The 18,804-nt window shown below is 55.0% G+C and overlaps 7 protein-coding genes across 7 annotated transcripts; 5 read left to right on the top strand and 2 right to left on the bottom strand.

Moving 5' to 3' along the window:
- Positions 1-636: 636 nt before the first annotated feature.
- On the top strand, positions 637-2,786 carry BU25DRAFT_410468 (Calreticulin-domain-containing protein). The gene is made up of 4 exons (XM_033706299.1): positions 637-829; positions 883-1,165; positions 1,219-1,349; positions 1,397-2,786. Exons 1-4 carry the CDS (start codon positions 719-721, stop codon positions 2,564-2,566), a joined length of 1,695 nt encoding a protein of 564 aa, XP_033562002.1. The 5' UTR covers positions 637-718; the 3' UTR covers positions 2,567-2,786.
- A 486-nt stretch (positions 2,787-3,272) lies between these two features.
- BU25DRAFT_340346 (Methylmalonate-semialdehyde dehydrogenase) lies at positions 3,273-5,005 on the top strand (the record flags this gene model as incomplete). Its single annotated transcript, XM_033702809.1, has 3 exons — positions 3,273-3,843; positions 3,894-4,777; positions 4,829-5,005. 3 exons carry the CDS (start codon positions 3,273-3,275, stop codon positions 5,003-5,005), a joined length of 1,632 nt encoding a protein of 543 aa, XP_033562001.1.
- Positions 5,006-6,460: 1,455 nt separating this feature from the next.
- BU25DRAFT_340582 (uncharacterized protein) lies at positions 6,461-7,182 on the top strand (the record flags this gene model as incomplete). Its single annotated transcript, XM_033702816.1, has 3 exons — positions 6,461-6,707; positions 6,767-6,853; positions 6,896-7,182. Coding segments are annotated over 3 exons (621 nt in total), but the record flags the coding sequence as incomplete, so codon positions are not given.
- Positions 7,183-7,979: 797 nt separating this feature from the next.
- Positions 7,980-8,640, bottom strand: BU25DRAFT_410465 (uncharacterized protein). The gene is made up of 2 exons (XM_033706298.1): positions 8,393-8,640; positions 7,980-8,348 (listed from the first exon to the last, which is right to left on the bottom strand). The coding sequence occupies exons 1-2, from the start codon at positions 8,445-8,447 to the stop codon at positions 8,215-8,217; spliced, it is 189 nt and encodes a 62-aa protein (XP_033561999.1). The 5' UTR covers positions 8,448-8,640; the 3' UTR covers positions 7,980-8,214.
- A 130-nt stretch (positions 8,641-8,770) lies between these two features.
- Positions 8,771-12,800, top strand: BU25DRAFT_410464 (uncharacterized protein). The gene has a single exon (XM_033706297.1). It carries the CDS (start codon positions 9,129-9,131, stop codon positions 12,720-12,722), a length of 3,594 nt encoding a protein of 1,197 aa, XP_033561998.1. The 5' UTR covers positions 8,771-9,128; the 3' UTR covers positions 12,723-12,800.
- Positions 12,801-13,667: 867 nt separating this feature from the next.
- BU25DRAFT_421341 (uncharacterized protein) lies at positions 13,668-14,424 on the top strand (the record flags this gene model as incomplete). The annotated part of the gene is made up of 3 exons (XM_033708081.1): positions 13,668-13,737; positions 13,986-14,092; positions 14,146-14,424. 3 exons carry the CDS (start codon positions 13,668-13,670, stop codon positions 14,422-14,424), a joined length of 456 nt encoding a protein of 151 aa, XP_033561997.1.
- Positions 14,425-14,578: 154 nt separating this feature from the next.
- On the bottom strand, positions 14,579-18,366 carry BU25DRAFT_410463 (ARM repeat-containing protein). The gene has a single exon (XM_033706296.1). It carries the CDS (start codon positions 18,332-18,334, stop codon positions 14,762-14,764), a length of 3,573 nt encoding a protein of 1,190 aa, XP_033561996.1. The 5' UTR covers positions 18,335-18,366; the 3' UTR covers positions 14,579-14,761.
- Between the last annotated feature and the right edge of the window lie 438 nt (positions 18,367-18,804).

The following is an 18,804-nucleotide window of genomic DNA, read 5'->3' as shown; positions in this document are numbered from 1 at the left end:
ATCAAACAATGAGCGCGTTCGTATCACTTCTGGAGGCCTCCGGCACGATCGTTGTAATCGCATTCTGATATCTGCACACATTGCTGTGGTTCCTGTAATACTTTGTCAGGTTGCAGGTGGTCTGCAAACAAGCATCGAGTACCTCCCATGGTTTCGAAACGCACGAGCAGGTATTTGGCAGCCTGTCAAGGGATGCGCCGTTTATCAGCTTCGGCCACAAAGACTGTTATGCTGGAACATCACCATGCACAGACAGCATGAACCACCAAGTAACTCCTGCGAACGATCAACTGTCTCGGTGCCACGGCTGCGGACAAAGAGCTCCCTCAGCCTAGCGAACCCTAGCGCCAACAGCTCGTAGTGGGGCAGGAGCTGCTGCAGGGAGGCTGTGATCGAGGTGAAAGCGATCTGAGGGAAGGGATGAAGCTGAATACACTATGTGAAGCCCTTCGTTTCACTTGTTGACAATTATAGTGAGAGGCCAAGTGTTCGCTCTTCTCGAACTGTCATGAACCATGAAGCTTTAGGGCCTCGGAAGTGCAGGGGTAGCGCGAAACAGCCAATGAGATCGTGAGCCCCAAGTTGACACGTTCACGTTCAGAGCTTCCTCCCGCAGTTATTTATCAACCGCTGCGTCCCAGCTTGCGCCTCTTCCACTACTCAACCTCGAATCTCTCCACCCAAGACCTCTGCCCTTCTCCGACAGCAGGTAATCATAATGCGTTTCTCAATTGGAGCTACCGCAGCGCTCGCCGCCGCCGTTGTGCGTGCTGAAGAGCCCGCTGCTGAGGCTTCCTCCTCCACTTCAGTTGCGAAGCCGACCTTCACTGTATGTGATTCGCTACAGCCTCTGATGACCTTGTACGCTAACAATGACTACAGCCCACCACACTCAAGGCTCCTTTCCTCGAGCAGTTCACAGACGACTGGGAGAGCCGATGGAAGGCCTCGCACGCAAAGAAGGACGTCAAGGCCGACGATGAGGAGTGGGCATACATTGGTACCTGGGCCGTCGAGGAGCCTACCGTCCTGAAGGGTGTTGAGGGTGACAAGGGTCTCGTCGTCAAGGACAAGGCTGCTCACCACGCCATCTCCGCCAAGTTCCCCAAGGCTGTTGACAACAAGGACAATACCCTTGTTGTGCAGTACGAGGTCAAGCTTCAGAGTAAGCCAATTGCGTCGTATTTGCGCATGAACGTTCAACTAACATGTCTATAGACGGCCTCGAGTGCGGTGGTGCCTATTTGAAGCTCCTCAAGGAGGAGGCAGCTCTTCACGCTGAGGAGTTCTCCAACGCCTCTCCCTACGTGATCATGTTCGGTCCTGACAAGTGCGGTGCAACCAACAAGGTACGGTTCTCCACCTCAACTGCTCCACCCCAAGCTAACAATGGCAGGTCCACTTCATCTTCAAGCACAAGAACCCCAAGACGGGCGAATACGAGGAGAAGCACCTCAAGAACCCCCCGATGGCCCGCATCGTCAAGACCTCCACACTTTACACTCTGATCGTCAAGCCCGACCAGAGCTTCGAGATCAAGATCGACGGCGAGTCTACCCGCAACGGTACCCTTCTCGAGGACTTCACCCCTGCAGTCAACCCCGAGGCTGAGATCGATGATGCTGAGGACAAGAAGCCTGGGGACTGGGTCGACGAGGCCCGCATCGCTGACCCCGAGGCCACCAAGCCCGAGGATTGGGATGAGGACGCTCCTTTCGAGATTGTCGACGAGACCGCCGAGAAGCCCGAGGACTGGCTCGAGGATGAGCCCACCACCATCCCCGACCCTGAGGCTGAGAAGCCCCAGGACTGGGATGATGAGGAGGATGGTGACTGGGTCGCCCCTACCGTCCCCAACCCCAAGTGTGACGAGGTCTCTGGCTGCGGCAAGTGGGAGCCTCCCATGATCAAGAACCCTGCCTACAAGGGCAAGTGGACCGCTCCCTTCATTGACAACCCCGCTTACAAGGGCGTCTGGGCTCCTCGCAAGATCGCCAACCCCAACTACTTCGAGGACAAGACCCCTGCCAACTTCGAGCCCATCGGTGCCGTTGGTATTGAGCTCTGGTCTATGCAGAACGACATTCTGTTCGACAACATCTACATCGGTCACTCCGTTGAGGATGCTAAGAAGCTCGAGGAAGAGACTTTCGTCCCCAAGCACAAGGCTGAGAAGGCCGAGGAGGAGGCCACCGCCCCCAAGCCCAAGGAGTCCCCCAAGTCGCCCTCTGACCTCGTTTTCAAGGACGACCCAGCTCTGTACATAAAGGAGAAACTCAATCTCTTCATCGAGATCGCCAAGCGCGACCCCGTTGAGGCAGTCAAGTTCGTCCCTGAGGTTGCTGGTGGTATCGCCGCTCTCGCTGTCACTCTCCTCGTTCTCCTCGTCTCTCTCTTCGCTGGCTCCGGTGCCGCTCCCTCCAAGGAGCAGCTCAAGGCTCAGGCCGACAAGGCTAAGAAGACTGCTGTTGACGCCAAGGACAAGGCCGCTCAGGCAGTCGCAACCGGCTCCGAGAAGGCACAGGCTGAGGTCAACAAGCGTCAGACCCGCTCATCTGCCCAGTAGATAGCGACGGCGAGCGTTGGGTTTCAGTGAGGTGCACGAAGATGTGAAGAATTTGTTTTATAGCGACCAGCCCCAGACACAAGCGTCTAGGAGGCAATTGATATCGCGAAGGCGATTGGGATTGATTGACACAACGTTAAATATCGTTCGGGTAAAAAGGCGTATAGTGTATCATAGCCGCTACTTTGTGATTGGGATAACGAATCAACTTTGAACATCATCATATCTATGACCATTGTTGTCAACTTCATCATGTGTGTGCTTGCTACACAAAACAATGTGTCCTATGACGGAGCTGAACCTTCGGAGTGACTCTCCCAATCGAGTATGGCGTTTATCGCGTTTACGTATCGCTATTCTCTCCGACTAGACTAACGCCGCGAAGCAAGGTGCGGGAGAGAGCTACATTGAACCTCGGAAGCGGGGAGTGCTCCACATCAACCGTCGGTCACGAGAAGCAGGTCGGAATCCCATTCCCTTCAAAGCCGCGAACAGCCTATTGCTATCGTGGTCACTCGTCTGCTCCGAACCTTCTAAAAGTAGCTGAGCCCGTTTTCTGGTGGTAGAATCGAGCTCCTACTCATCCTCGTTGCCTTCCATCCTCTGTCGGTTTAGCGGAAACATGGCATCCCGTCGAGCTATCGCACGCATACCGGCGCTGGTCGCTCGCTCCTCTCTCCACCGCGCAGCACCTCTTTGCACCAGAATGTTGCCCCCAGTGAGCGCCAACAAGGTCGCTGCCAGGCGGCTGCATGCCACCGCACAGCACTTGAAGCCTGCGGGCGTTGCTGCGGCGGAAAACTACGTGACGAGCCACGAGCAGATCAAGTCGCCAGAGGACACCCCAAACTTCCTTGACAACAAGTTTGTAGCTTCGAAAGCAACACAATGGATCGATCTGAATGACCCTGCCACCAACAACCTGGTAACAAGGGTCCCCCAGAGCACCGATGAGGAGCTCAAGGCTGCGGTCGACAGCGCTGAGAAGGCGTTCCCGGCATGGAAAGCGACCAGCTTGCTTCACAGGCAGCAGATCATGTTCAAGTACACACACCTCATCCGTGAGAACTGGGACAGACTGGCTGCCAGTATCACACTCGAGCAGGGCAAGACCTTTGCTGATGCGCGAGGTGATGTTCTCCGTGGTCTGCAGGTCGCAGAGACCTCCTGCGGTATCACCACCCAGATGACCGGCGAGGTTCTTGAGGTTGCGAAGGACATGGAGACTCGCAGCTACAGGGAGCCATTGGGTGTTGTAGCGGCTATCTGCCCCTTCAGTGAGTGCCCATTGGGCCCAAGAGCAACATTGTGCTAACACATTACCCAGACTTCCCTGCTATGATTCCTCTCTGGACTATCCCTATCGCCGCCGTTACTGGTAACACCGTCGTCATCAAGCCCTCTGAGCGCGATCCCGGTGCGTGCATGATTCTCGCAGAGCTAGCCGAGAAGGCCGGCTTCCCTGCCGGTGTCATCAACATCATTCACGGCTCGGCCAAGACTGTCGACTTCATCCTCGACGAGCCCCGCATCAAGGCCATCAGCTTCGTCGGCTCCAACAAGGCCGGAGAGTACATCTACTCGCGTGCCTCCGCCAACGGCAAGCGTGTCCAGGCCAACCTTGGTGCTAAGAACCACGCTGCTGTCCTCCCCGACTGCAACAAGAACCACGCTCTGAACGCCATTTCTGGTGCTGCTTTCGGTGCCGCTGGTCAGCGATGCATGGCCCTCAGCACCCTCGTCCTGGTCGGCGAGACCAAGGAATGGGTCTCTGAGATTGCCGATCGCGCAAAGGCCCTCAAGATGGACGGTGGCTTCGAGAAGGACACCGACCTCGGCCCCGTCATCAGCCCCGAGTCCAAGAAGCGTATCGAAGACTTGATTACCAGCGCCGAAGAAGAGGGTGCCACTATCCTCCTTGACGGTCGTGGCCAGAAGCCTGAGTCCGGCAAGTACCCTAATGGTAACTGGGTGGGCCCTACCATCATCGCCAACGTCAAGCCTCACATGAAGTGCTACACCGAAGAGATCTTCGGCCCAGTGCTGGTTTGCTTGAACGTTGAGACCATCGATGAGGCCATTGAGATGATCAACGCAAACGAGTACGGTAACGGCACAGCCATCTTCACACGCTCCGGTGCGACAGCTGGCAAGTTCCAGCGCGAGATTGAGGCCGGTCAGGTTGGTATCAACGTCCCCATTCCCGTACCTGTAAGTTCACCCACCCTTCACAGTCCAGAGATGGTTGCTAACAGGTCATAGTTGCCCATGTTCTCCTTCACCGGAAACAAGAAGTCGATTGCCGGCGGCGGCGCCAACACATTCTACGGCAAGCCCGGTCTGCAATTCTACACACAGCAGAAGACCGTGACAAGTCTGTGGAAGAGCGAGGATGCGATTGCGACGAAGGCGGATGTTGCTATGCCTACACACTCTTAGATGTAATGATCAGACGGAGGCTGAGTGATTAAGTTTGCATGGCTTTGGGACACCAAAATGCTTGTATATACTACTTGTTGGCGTTTTGACTTGGAGGTATTCAAAAGCAATTCACTTCAACTCACACAGTGAACATTGCACATGCTGTTGAACGTGAACTGAGCAGACTCGTTAACTGGCGGCATGCACCGGTTCTCGTCCCGAAGCGAGCAGGACGCACAGCATGGATAAGGGCGTGATAACGATCCTCTATCGATTCTGCCAGCATTGCAGTAGATCTTCCGGCAGCCTCAAGCCACCCACATTTCTGAAGCGGAGCTGCAGCGGGCTGCCACGCGCAGCTCCACAACGTTGACGTCGCTCGTGGTCTCAGCACGGCGCTGCAACAATGGGCGGCCCACAGACGCGCAACGCTTTTGTTATGCTGATTGCGATGTGCAGACATGGGATTTTGGGATGGGCAGAAAGTCTTTCCATCGTAGGCTAGACTTGCTGCGTTTATAGCAGCGACTGACAGGCGTGGGGCTGTACCAAGCTGGACACGCAGCGTGCATCGGCTTTACTGCTTTGGGGCGTAGGTTGTGCGAGTACAGATGTGCGTGTAATCACGACAGGTTACCCAGACGAACAGCGTGTGCTTGAGGAGTTATGCAGCGCGATGCGGTGTGAAGACTCAAGATGTTCGCTAGCAATCCCTCGTACAGCGCAGAGTAAAATGGCTGGTCGACTGCATGTCACTGGAGCCATGTGGTGCGGTTGCCACGGGGCTGGGCTGGGTGGTAAACTTGATTCATCGAGTGTGTGGCTGGGCTATTTCCAAGAATGACCGCTTTTTTTTTAGGATACAAGCGGCTGCGCAGCGATTGCAGCGGCCGGTGGCGAGGAATAGACGAGTGTTTGCGTGCACAACAACAGTGAACGAATGAACTCGACTCTGCTTTGTGAAGGGGCAGTCATTGTCAGGCATCAACAGCACGTTGCTCACCGTCGTTCCACTGTCTGAGGCGATCATTGACGTGTGAGGCAGTGTCTTACACTCGGCGTACAGAGCGTTTCAGAAGCTTGCAGGCGATCCTCCACCTTGTCATTGGCTCCAGCAGCTCCGCCTTCCCGTGTATCGCTCCATTACGCAGTCCAGCCGGGCTCAACATTCACTATTGCGCGGCCTCTGGAGCAGTTGATAATACCGCCGCCGTCGCGCCATCGGTCGTCCTCACTGCGCTCGCTCTGCATCGCCATCACCACCATCGTGCGCGCAGACGAAACATCGCCGTCGCACCACGTTATCGCTATCGCCTTCATTTCAGCGGATCCCCACGCACAGCTCACACCGCACCCCAACACTTCGCCGCGCTCCACTCGATCGCAGACGGTTGCTACAGTGCTCCGCTCTACCCGCTCACCAGCCTCATTGTAGCCGTAGCGTTTTAGGAAAACTGGGACATGTCGGCCACGATGGATTCGCAGCAGGTTAGGCCTGACCAAGGGCGTGCGCGCGCGAAGTCCAGCGCCTTTAGTTTTCGCAGCCAGGGCTCCCAAGACAACAGCAACAACAACAACAGCAACCACAACCACAACACCAGCTCCACGGGCCCTAAGAGCAAGCACAGTCGCAAAGAGAGCGACAGCGAGCGCCGCAAGACCCACTACGATCCCACCACCAAGGCGAACCCGAACGCCGCCATGAACGAAGCCCAGCCCAGTATGTCCTGCATTGTGCATTCTTGGAGACATTGTGAATTGCATGCTGATGTTTGCCAGTCGCTGCTGCGCTCGAGAAGCCCACGCTCCAGTCCCTCCGCTCCTTCCAACACAGCGATGCCAATGGCAACTTGATTGGCGAGTCTTGTCCTACATACAGAAAGAACACATTGCTAACAACAACACCAGCCGAACCCGACCTCTCCAACCCCACTCGCTCGCGATGGGAGCGTCCGCTCGACACCATCCGCTCGTTTGAAGCCGCCATTGATGGCGAATACCGCCGCCGCGCCTCGCAGATGCACTCGGACCAGACCGACGTCATGTCCAACTACGGCGGCGCCTCGCGCAGATCCTCCTACTACGGCGGTGGACCAGACGCCCAGCGCTACTCTTCCAACAGCTACTACGGCAACCAGAGCCACGGACGTCCTCCCCGCGACTCCTACGACAATGGCTACGGCCAGGGTGGCCCCGTCGGCGGACCACCAAGAGTTCGCTATGGCAACCGCATGCAGTCTGACTCTGGGTGGGGAAGCCAGGGCGGCCGCATGAGCCAGGGACAGAACATATATGGCCAGACACCGCCGAATGGTTACCAGCAGAGCCGCGATACGGTGCACACGAATGGCTCTAATGGAAGCCACAGCGATGGTGCCTACGGTACCGACCCCAACAGCGAGAACTCGTCCATTGAGCGCTCGATGCCTGTTCGCCCGCCACAGGGCGATACGGGCGACCAATACGGCGCGAATGGCTACGGCGGCCCGATCAGAGAAGAGTACGGACAGCAGCAGGGAGGATACGTGCCGAACCAACAACAGCAGTATGGTGTGCCGCCGCCGCCTCCACATACCGCGAAGACAGCGCCCCCAAAGGCGGCGCCGATCAAGCTTGGTGGTGGAGAGGGCGGTGTCGCACCGGCAGGTAGGCCAGGCGTGCTGAGGAAAGAGAGCGCAGGCGGCGAGGACAAGAGGAGGAGTTGGTTCAAGAGGCGGTTCAGCAAGGACTAACCAGCCCCCTCTCTTGAATCGAAGGTGTGCAGGAGACGGCGTGAGCGAGTATGTGGTGGACGATTTTGATGACCATATACCACATTCTTGCATTTTGGAGGACAATCAGCATCTCCCAACAGATGTCACGGCCGAGGTAAAGGCATTCTTAGCCATGACATGGTATTGGGCATAGGTACACGATGGAGTATGGGCGCAGATATGGGACGGAGGGGAAGTCACTCCTTAGGCGTATGCGTATGCTAACAGGAGATTCTTGCATTTGGCATGTGCAAAAGCTACGTAGTAATTTGTAATGCAGCGTGTTATTTTGGCCTGAACTTTTGCTCTTCGATCCTTCGACTACGATGCGTGTGACCCTTGTGTCCTGGAGTGCACCACTCTCCTCTCTCCTCTCTCCGACTTCCTCAACCAAGGCACTTCTTCGTGTCCTTGCAGTGAGGCAGTATCTGCTCGTGTTCTCCCGCGACCTGCACCCCTTCCGAGTCGGCTATACTACAACTGCTTCTTTTCCTTGTCCGCCTCTTCTGCCTGCTCTTTCTGGTCGTCCAGGAAGGCCATGATCACGTAGCCGATGAGGACAACGTTCGCCATGAGAGCAGCTAGACCACCAGCATATGTTGCGTTGCCTGAAACTGTCAGCCCGCACCAAAGAGGGTGTGACATAACTTGCCATTGAACACGTAGGCGTTGGTGAAGAAGTAGGTGCCAATCGGTAATGTAATCATGGCGAATGTAAAGGACATCAACTTGAAGATGACGCCGCTGGAGAAGTTAGGAACACTGTGTACTACATGAGAAGGGCTCTGATATTGAACAAAACACTCGCAACGCTGGAAGCGTAGGTATGAAGTTAAGGTGCATAGGCAGCAACGATGCACCCCAGACGGCTTCCACAGAAATGGCAGGCAAACACTCACGAAGGAACGGCAGGTGAGGTGTTCGACGGCCCCGGCGCGCTCCTGCCATCGTAGTCCAGACTCGTCTTCTCGTCGTTCACGATTCTTCGTGTTGTCATCTTGTCTGGTTTTGGTTGTTGTTTGGAGGTCGACTTTGCGTGGACGCCTTCACAGCCCTGGACAGGCACGCCGGCCGAATCCAAGTCGAAAGCCCCATCAACGTAGTTGGCGCACTGGCCACCACTTAACGCGCCCATCGAAAAGCGCGCCTGAAGTCGAAGCACAAGAAACAAACGTCCCGGCCACTTTTAAGTTCCTACCTTGTCTTCCTCTCGCGCCTTTCAGTCTGCGGTTTTCACACACTGCATGGCTGACACGTCTGGCGCTTCGTTCACCCTTTCACAGTCTGGCTGTTGACTTTTGTCACTGGATTTCCAGCGCGCCTGTCCATCACTGCCGCGAGCCCTCCGGCAACTTCAATACTACCCGACTCGAACTTCCACCCGCACAATGTGCCCCGAGGACCCCATAATGTCTTCCTCGCCTCCACCCGCCCCGCATCGAAGGCGCTCCAGCAGTCCAGACAAGCAGGGCGCCTACGTCACCCAGCCTACACAGCCTATGCCCGCCCGCCCGCAATACTTCACGTCTGATGCCACCCAGCCCACGCAATTGCTCACGCCGAGAGCGAACCGTACACTTCCAATCGAACTCGGAACCTCGCCGCGACTGCAAGTCCCACGCTCGTCGCCCGGTCTGGAGCGCCTCTCTTCGCCCGCTGCACAATCGCAGTCGCAGTTACAGTCGCAAGCACAGACACAGCGCCCGTACGGCTTCAACCCGATGGCTCCGCCAGGCACGGGCTTCTTTCCCCCGCAAGCTGTTCGCAAACCTGTGTTCGATCTCACTTCGGACGACGCGCCTGTCGAACGCGACCCAGACGAGGACGAGTCGTCATTCAGGTCGAACATCCCGCTCAGTAAGGTGGAGATGGGCAGTCGCGCGTCAAGAGTCGAGGAAACACCACCGAAGCCGCCGAGCTGGGATCTTTCAGGCTATGCATACAAGGTCGTGCAGCAGGCGTCACGGAAGCGCGGTGTTGATGAAGTCACGCGGAGCCAGAGTCCACCGCCGAAGAAGGTGAGGCCTTTGCCTCGACAGGGTGGACCGAGTCGCGCCATGCCGGTAGACGTGGATCTGACAGTCGGTGACGGTCTGGCGTTGAGTGACATTCAGGATTTCGATCTCCGAAGGAAGACAACGAGGCTACAGGCCATCTTCGGAAACAAACCTGTTAGCGTGCTTTACAAGGCACTCGTGAACAAGAACGGCCACTTCGAGGATGCTTCGGCACATCTCATCGAAGAGGATTCGGACGATGAGCTGCTCAAGTCGCCGCAGATCGGTGTCGCGAAGCGCAGCACGAGCGTCGCAGAGCCCAAGAAGACGGCGCAGCGTAAACTCAACGCACCCGTGAAGTCGCTGATGGACAAGTACTCGAAGCAGGCACCGACGTATAGTACCCCAAGCGCGACTGCGAGCCCTGCGACAACAGATGCCGAGCAACCCAAGAAACGGAGACTCGTTCGCGGGAGGCGAAAGGTGGACCCTGGGAGTGACGACGATACTATGACGCCGCCGCGACCGCAGAGCAAGGAGGTCAAACCACAAGCGAAAGCGCCGGTCGTGGTCTCAATTGATGATGATGATGATGATGATGATGACGGGATCATTGCTATATCGGACGACGACTCGGATGCTGGGGCGAACTCGGAGAAGGACCACAAGTTCAGCGAGTCGAAACTGCTAGACTTCTTCAACGATTGCTCTGTCGAGGCAATGGTCGATTTGTCCGGCCACAAGGAGGAGGACATAGACGAGCTGCTAAAACAGCGGCCTTTCAAGTCTTTGGAAGCGGTTCGGACAATCCACGTAGACGCGAAGGCGAAAGAAGAGCAGGAGAAGGGTAAGAAGAAGGCACGCAAACCCAGGATCACGTTCGGTGCTCGACTGGTCGAGTCTGCCGAAGACATGTGGGATGCGTACTCGACGATTGACTCGGTTGTCAAGCAGTGCGAGGGCCTTGGAAAGCCGATGGTAGCTGGCATGGCGCGCTGGGGCATTAGTATTTTCGGCGCATCAACAGATGGCGAGGTGGATGCAGTTACTCTGGATGACAGCAGTGACACCAGCTCGGCCCGCGATTCTGGATACCACACACCCAAGAGCGGTCATGGCAGCGACACTGAGAGCGGCGGCCTTCGTAAGATTAGCAGCAAGATCAAGCTCCTGACGCAGCCAGCTATCATGAACGACGACATCCAGCTGAAGGACTACCAGGTTGTTGGTCTGAACTGGCTGAACCTGCTATGGCAGAACGGCATCTCTGGTATTTTAGCCGACGACATGGGTTTGGGCAAGACTTGCCAAGTCATCGCGTTCCTGTCGCACCTCAAAGAGCAAGGAGAAGGGCGGCCAACGCTGATCATTGTGCCTGGATCCACGCTGGAGAACTGGTGTCGTGAGTTCGAGCGCTTCTCAAGAAAGATCAGCTTCACACCGTACTATGGCTCGCAAGCCGAGCGGTTCGAATCGCAAGACACCATTCGAGACAACATTGAGACCGGGAATTGCGACGTCATCATCACTACCTACGATCTGGCGTACAGGAAGGAGGACAACGCTTTCCTGCGAAAGTGCAAGCCCCAGATTTGCATATTCGATGAAGGTCATGTCCTGAAGAACGCAAACACTGCACGATACAAGAGCTTGATGCGAATCACACCGAAGTGCAGAATTCTTCTGACGGGTACGCCGCTGCAGAACAGTCTGCAAGAGCTCATGTCCATCCTTGGTTTCCTGATGCCGGACGTCTTCTACGACAAGCAGGACGACAGTGTGCAAGAGATGCTACAGATCCTGTTCAAGCACAAGGCTAAGGTCACCGAGAGCAATTCTCACAGCACTCTGCTTTCGGCACAGCGTGTCCAGCGCGCTCGAACCATGCTGACGCCCTTCATACTTCGCCGCAAGAAGGCTCAGGTGCTGAAGCATCTGCCCAAGAAGACTTGCCGTGTTGAGTATTGTGAGCTCACCGGCACACAAAAGACTTTGTACGATAAGCAGTTGCAGAAGCAGCGCAAGATTCTCCTCGACCGCGCCGCTGGCCTCCCTGTAAAGGATCACGCAAACGTCATGATGAAGCTCCGACAGGCAGCTATCCACCCACTCCTCTTCCGCCACCGATACACCGACGACAAAATCCGAAAGATGTCCAAGGCATGCTTACGCGAAGACACCTTCGCAGAGAGCAACCCGGACATCATCTACGAAGAACTGCAGCTGTATCAAGACTACCAATGCCACCACCTGGCTCTCAAATACCCGGGCGCTCTGAAGAAGTTCGAGCTCAAGGATCGTGAGTGGATGGACAGCGGCAAAGTCCAAACCCTCCTCAAGCTGCTGAAAAAGTACAAAGCCAACGGCGACCGAGCGCTCGTCTTCTCACAATTCACAAGCGTTATGGATATCCTTGGCTGGGTCTTCGACGACCACGACATCCCCTTCATGCGTATGGACGGCTCCACTCCAATCGCTGAGCGGCAAGGGTTGATGGACGTATTCCACTCCGACACCTCCATCCCCGTGTTCATGCTCTCCACCAAATCCGGCGGCGCAGGCATCAACCTCGCGTGCGCAAACAAAGTCGTCATCTTCGACAGCAGCTTCAACCCACAAGACGACATCCAGGCCGAAAACCGCGCGCACCGCGTCGGCCAGACGCGCGAAGTCGAAGTCGTCCGCCTGGTCACTAAGAACACGGTTGAAGAGCAGATTTACGCACTGGGTGTGAGCAAGTTGGAGCTGGATAAGATGGTGCAGGGTGAGGAGCAGGATGATGCTGGCTCGAACAAGGGGAAGAAGAAGGGTGCTATTACAAGCGGGACTGCGACGCCGGCGCTGAGTAAAGCTGACGAGGCGGGGATTAATGCCGTGGAGGCTATGCTGTTGCAGCAGATGAAGAGTGAGGGCGAGGCGAAGGATGTCAAGGATCTGTTCAAGGATGGATTGGAGAAGGCTGGATTGGATGTGAGTGCTGTTTAGGTGGCGGTATGCTGATGGGTGTTGGATTGGAAGCATTGTAGAGTGTATGCATAGCGATGGCATTCCTATAGATAGCGACAGTAATAACGAACTGGTCTTGGACTTTCACAAACGTCACGTATGTCTTCCTTCGTTTGACCGTGGGTTCAGGCTTAGTGATTGGCAGATCAAGCTGTGAGGCGGCCAATCATGTATATAAACATCCCCCTCGCTCCTGCTCCTGCTCCTGCTCCTGCATCTCTCTACATCCACAGCGTTTCCTTTTGTTCCCCAAAATCGAGTATATGTGCAAGCTATGGTCCAGATCTGTCCTGTCGGACCAAAAGACGAATTCAGAACAAACGCGATAGGTATCTCTCAAATTGACGAACGGACAATCATAGGTGCAGATCGGCTATTTCTTTCCCCAATCAAGGCATATGTTCCTGATTTGGTAGCTGCCTTCATAAATGCCTACAAGCAATAAACATGAAGCGCCGTCTCACGATGAATGTACCAGCTATATTACGTATTTGGTCCCCGCCTCTTTATTCTTTGCTCGGCCACTGTACACATAACATGGTGATTGTTCAAATGTCCCGGACATGATCAACATGGTTATTGGTGGAGATCGCACACAGACCTACAAAGACTGTTCGGGCAGGTCCAAATGCTGGCCTCTTTCCATAGTTGCCTCAAGCAAGACGCGTGTTCCTCGTGCTCCTTCACATCGAAAGCTCTGCTGCATAAAAGCGCAAGGCTTGCCCCCCTTACTCTTAGTCTCTCGAGCCTTCGCATCCAGCATGGCTTGACATCCTCGATGACGTTCGAAGTAACCCCCAACGCTCGCCCAAACAACGCCCCCAACTCCCCTCGCCCATCCTTGAGGTTTGAGCAGGAAGGCGCGTGGAAAGCCGATACTCCAGTCGTTAGACGATCCACACCTCAATATCCGGCTTGCCTGGGATGGCCCTGATATCCTTGACGATGCTCACGGTCGCAATGCGATCGTCGCAGCAATGCTTTTGTACGCAACGTACGCAACACACATGTACCGGCATCAAGCCAGGAAGCATGAAAGGAGATAGCCGGACTATCGTTCAACCATCTCGCTGCACGGGCAGGTCAAACTGATCTTTGTTATAACTGCACGATGACCAGGCTGTGTACGCCTGGTCAAGTCCTGCACGTAGTATGGGTCATTGCAGTAGACGTGATTCAGCGCGCAGAACAACATGGTTGTCTCTGTATACATCTAGCGACAGGTTTTTGACACCTAAGTAGAATATGCAACTGGTAACGAGAAGGACGTTCTACTAGGGATCATTGCGAAGGTACAATCGTGGGATGTAAAGTTAAACAAAGAGATGTTGTCACAGCTGCAGGGCAAGGTAAGCAAGACGACCGTACTTCACCACAACCGTTGTTCTGACGATGTGAACAGAAGCTCGACACTTTCTCAAGAATGACGTGGTTCCTTCGCAGACAAAGGGTGCGAGGGATCACAGCGAATATATCAGCACAAAAAGACACTCTCATTGCCCTGCAAGCATCCATGTTGGCGAGGCAAATGGTCGATCTGAATAGGCGACAGTTGTCCGAGAGAACTTACTATGGTCTGTTGCTGACAAGACCAGGGAAATCGAGCAGTACGAACCCGACGAGGACGTCGGAAGGAACCAGCAATCGAGACGCTCGGTTGACGGGTTCTCCGAAGAAATGAGTGCCTGAAGCGTTTCAGGCAAGAGAGCGAATTATTGTTAAAGTGTTAGCACTGGGAGGGACGGCACGTAGGACTTACCGCATGAATATAGAGTACGGATGTAATCAGAAGAGCAAGTCACGAAGATCTAGATTGGATCAGCTTGTAAATGGGTTACAGATTGTATTTCGTTACCATACTTAGTGTCCAACTATCGTTCCCTGTGAAGGCTGTTGCACGGAAGGCTGCCTGCGTCGCTCTTATACAAGGTTAACAACGCCCAAAACTCCAATCTACTCGCCGATAATGATACACATGGTGGGCGACAATACCAAAGAAAGGTCGAATGCTCTCACTTTTAGATGAAGATGTCCAGCTCGTGTCTCCTCATGTTTTCCTCCTCGAACGTAGGGTATGCAGGCACCATTGCGTCGGCTGACTGCACGTATGCATCGTTGTAAATGCGCCAGTATGGTTGTCGGACCTTACGGGCAGGGTGGAAGAGACCAGCCCATACATAGTTCATGACCAGTGGTGTGCCGACAGCATTGCGGATACCCTCAATAGCCTCGACGATGCGGTCGATGACGTGAGGGCTGGTTTCGAACAGGTTGGGCCACAAAAGGTTGAGCAGGTGGATCATGGCATCTTCGCAGTCTAGACCAACACAGCCAAGGGCGACGTGCTTGACGACTGACGCGGCGGTCTGGCGATGCACTTGGTCTCGGTCGATGAGGGCGTCTTCAAGCAGAGGCGTGATGGCGTATACATAGTCCTTGGCCATTTCGCCAATGTATTCGAACATGAATGACAGTGACTTGAGCACACCGTTCTGAACGTTGAGCTCTGGTACACGGTACTCGTTCATCAGAGCAGGTAGGACTGTGAAGGGAGCGCAAGTTTCGGCGACGATACCGATGGCGACAGCGGTACAGACGCGGGACTGACGTTCCTGAACACGCAGGTTACCAAGCAGTGTGGCCAACACATCCTGAGGACCAATGGCTTTGGCTATATAACCGAATGTGTTGTTGGCAGCACGTCGAATGCCCTTCTTGTGTGCTTTCAACATGTCCAGCAGCTCGAAGCAAATTCGCATCCATTCGCGCGGGTTGACGTAGTTAGCACCACGATCAGCAATACGACCAACAAGATCGATTGTGTTTTCCTGCACCTTTTCGTGTCGGTTACGAAGAATAGGTGTGAGTCGAGGCAAGAGATCTTTGATGGGTGGTTGCATGGCGTGAAGACCGACGACAGTAACAATGGCACGGAGAGCGCCCAAGATCGAACCGAGGACCTCTGGGTATTCTTCACCGAGGTACTCGTACAGGGCCTGAGCAAGTTTGATCAGCTGCGGGTCTTCATCACACTTCTGCATAACGAACGTGATGCGCGAGATCAGATCTGCCGCTTGCTGTCGCACAGTAGCAGACTTGTTGTTCAGACGAGCGAGAACTGTAGCAACGATCTGTGGGAGGTAGGTCTTTGTGCGCTCGCCTAGTGCATTGACAACGGTAGCGAAACCATCAATGACAATGGGATCTTCGATAGTCTGATCCTGGAATGCAACGAGGACACCGTCGATCAGCTGCTCCTCTAAGCGCTGGTCTACATCATGCGCACCGAGTGTGCTGATGACTTTGTCAACGGTCTCGACTGTCATCTTGCGGTATGCTTCGTTCTCGTCCTTCATATTGTTAACGATGCGGCCAACGATCTCAGCGACACCGGCCTTCTGAGCGAGGTCGACTGTGGTGTCCACGACTTGGCGGTAGTTTCGCTTGTCGAGAGCCATACGTCGTACCCAGAAGTGCTTGAAAAATTCCGGCAGCACGTTGTCCTTCAGATATACTGGTGTAACACCTGCTGTGTTCGAACATTGGGAGACCACCTTCAAGACGACCTTCTTCATTTCCTCATCTGGCGATTGGAACTCTCGAATGACAATCTCCATGATCTGACTGGTGTAGTAGTTGGAGTACTCCTCGTCCATAAGCGGGATGACATAACCCACAGCTTTCAGGAAAGAAGCAAGAGCCTTGCCACGCTGTCGTCGAGCACCTGTCCATAGAGGGTTGAGAATATCGTCGAAAGACTCGATACCGTATGGGCTGGCGGCTTCGGCAAGCGCAGCAAGGGCGAGGGCTGTGACCATGCGGACCTTTGGCTGTTCATCGTTCAGGTTCTCTCCGATACATTCAACGAGACCTTTCAGGTGGGGCAAGATAGCACAACCCATCAGGATGGGGATCTGCTGCACAATCTTCACACCGGTGTGACGAGCGTGCCATGACTTCTTCGACCTGCACACAGCGCGGAGGAAGGGGAGAAGAGCTGGGATACCGAGAGCAGACGCGACGACTGCAAAAGCTCGAGCAGTTGTGTTTCGTACGTATTCGTCCTGGTGATCCAAATCTGGACGCATTGTACTGATCATGTGTGCAAGGCCAGCAGCCTTTGCAAGGTTTGAGATAATCTCTCGACCTTCCACTCGTGCATAGTAGTCTTGATCAATGAGCAGTGGCTCAATGACTACCAAGATCTTGTGCACATATGGTCGTACAAGATCGTCAAGCTTGTACAAGACACGATCAATGACCTTGACAAGCAGATGGCGCTCCTGGTCCTCCAATGTACGTTCCATCAATAGGGGCAAGATCTGGTTGAACAGAGCTCCTGCTCCGAACTGGCGAGCATTGTCCGTGAGCTGTCGCAGCGCGGTCTTTCGCATGGGCGGTGTTCCGTTCTTGACCTTCAGGAGTAGTCTCATGATCTTGCGCTCCTTGAGTTCTTCCACGGTCATCTCGTTCTCGTCAGCTCCGTCGGTGAGTTTGCCAAAGTACTTCATGTCCTCGTTCTTGAAGAACTGCAGATCGCCAACACCTGGGATCTCCGTTGGTAGCTGCTTGCCCATGGCCGCCAAGCTGTTGTCTGCTTCTGGGATCAAGAAGCCTTGATATCCCGTGGGTAGCTGTGGAACGCCCACAGGGCGGCGTACTGGCTCGTGGCCTGGCGGTGGCTTAAGCACCTTGTAGCCCTCAGACTCGCCGGGGAGCATCATATCAAGCTGCTCGTCGGATAGCGGGGCGTTGCGGTTGGAGATGTCTGTACCGAAGGCGTATGCGGGCATCGCAGGACGTGCGCCATTCGCACCTGTAGCTGGTGCTGGTGGTGCGCCACTCGAGGGTGCTACTGCGGTGGTGTCCCATCGTGATCGTGCTGGGGCCTTTTGTTCCTCCGGTCCCGTCTCCCATCTCGACTTCTTGACTTCCGGCTCTTCTTTTACCTCTGCCTTGACAGCTGGAGCTTCGTCGGCGGCGCCCTCGTCCCATCTTCTCCTCTTGCGCTTCTTCTCTATGGGTGGAGTCTTGTCGCCGTTGACGGGTGCTGGAGCATCATCCTTCAGCGTAGGCTTGTGGTCCAGCACTTCATTGCCGCCAGACTTCTCCTTCTCCTCGATGACCCTCCTGACGCGTTCCTCCTCACGTTCTAGCTGTCGCGCCGCCATGACCTCCTTGTATGTCGCGCCCTCTCCTTGTTGCCCGTCTTTAGCGAAAGCATCGGCGCGCTCTGGTGATAGTCTGCGGTCGAATCTCCTTCGCTGGTAGTCGGTCTCGCGTGATGCAATCTGCGCCTGCTTCTCGCGGCTATCGAGAATATCTGCCTCCGCAGTGTCGCCATGCGCAAACTCGTTTAGCATGTCTTTCGTTGCTGTGTATTGTCCAACCAGGGACCTTCCATTGAGTCCGGCATCTTCCATGTCGTCGTCCCCGTCTGCAGCGGCGATGGACAGATTGTAGCCAGACATGTCGCCGCCGTTGCCGTACAGTTCTGATTCTTGTGCCTCGCTCAGAGACTGCTTGCCAGACGAGCCCCCATCGGAGGGACCGACAGCCCTAGAGCTCTTTCCTGCGCGCTGACCGGGCATCGTGTTGCGCGTAACTTGACAGTGTGGGGTAGGTTTGGGGTGGAAGGCTGTCGTCTGTCCGTAACTTTTGCTCAGAGCTTCGATGAACTTCTTGGCGCGGAAGGCGCGCTAGTGTCGAGCGCGACTTCCGGTCTGCCATGATCACGTGCTCGCAGCGAGCGAACCACGACAGCTTTTGTGAACGTATTGCGGTGATGGATAAATTCATGATAGATTCGAGAGTGGCCATGCAACTAGTTGGCAATGGGTTTCTCACTTTGCAAAGTAACGAGGAGATGACTGAGGGCTCGACATGTGGCATTCTCAGATACTCAGTTGAGCGTACCGCGCAAACACCAATCTTTCATCTCCGAAAGCTCTCGCAACCCATTTCTTCGATGATGATCAGCCTAGAGTCTACAGAATAACATTTTGGTGGATTGAAACCTGGACAGGTCTCTATACATCACATGGGCTGCTGCCCCTCAAGC

Source organism: Macroventuria anomochaeta (genome assembly GCF_010093625.1).
Source record: "Macroventuria anomochaeta strain CBS 525.71 unplaced genomic scaffold BU25scaffold_15, whole genome shotgun sequence".
Classification (NCBI taxonomy): domain Eukaryota; kingdom Fungi; phylum Ascomycota; class Dothideomycetes; order Pleosporales; family Didymellaceae; genus Macroventuria; species Macroventuria anomochaeta.
Note: the sequence above shows the minus strand (reverse complement) of the source record. Positions and strands in the feature narration are given on the sequence as shown.

Bases quoted from the DNA above. Each gene is read 5' to 3' on its own strand.
- BU25DRAFT_410468 (XM_033706299.1), top strand. From the start codon at position 719: ATGCGTTTCTCAATTGGAGCTACCGCAGCGCTCGCCGCCGCCGTTGTG. The intron at 1,166-1,218 runs GTAAGCCAATTG...ACATGTCTATAG, and splicing joins GTACGAGGTCAAGCTTCAGA to ACGGCCTCGAGTGCGGTGGT. The intron at 1,350-1,396 runs GTACGGTTCTCC...TAACAATGGCAG, and splicing joins AGTGCGGTGCAACCAACAAG to GTCCACTTCATCTTCAAGCA.
- BU25DRAFT_410465 (XM_033706298.1), bottom strand. From the start codon at position 8,447: ATGATTACATTACCGATTGGCACCTACTTCTTCACCAACGCCTACGTG. The intron at 8,349-8,392 runs GCAAGTTATGTC...TGACAGTTTCAG, and splicing joins CAACGCCTACGTGTTCAATG to GCAACGCAACATATGCTGGT.
- BU25DRAFT_410464 (XM_033706297.1), top strand. From the start codon at position 9,129: ATGTGCCCCGAGGACCCCATAATGTCTTCCTCGCCTCCACCCGCCCCG.
- BU25DRAFT_410463 (XM_033706296.1), bottom strand. From the start codon at position 18,334: ATGCCCGGTCAGCGCGCAGGAAAGAGCTCTAGGGCTGTCGGTCCCTCC.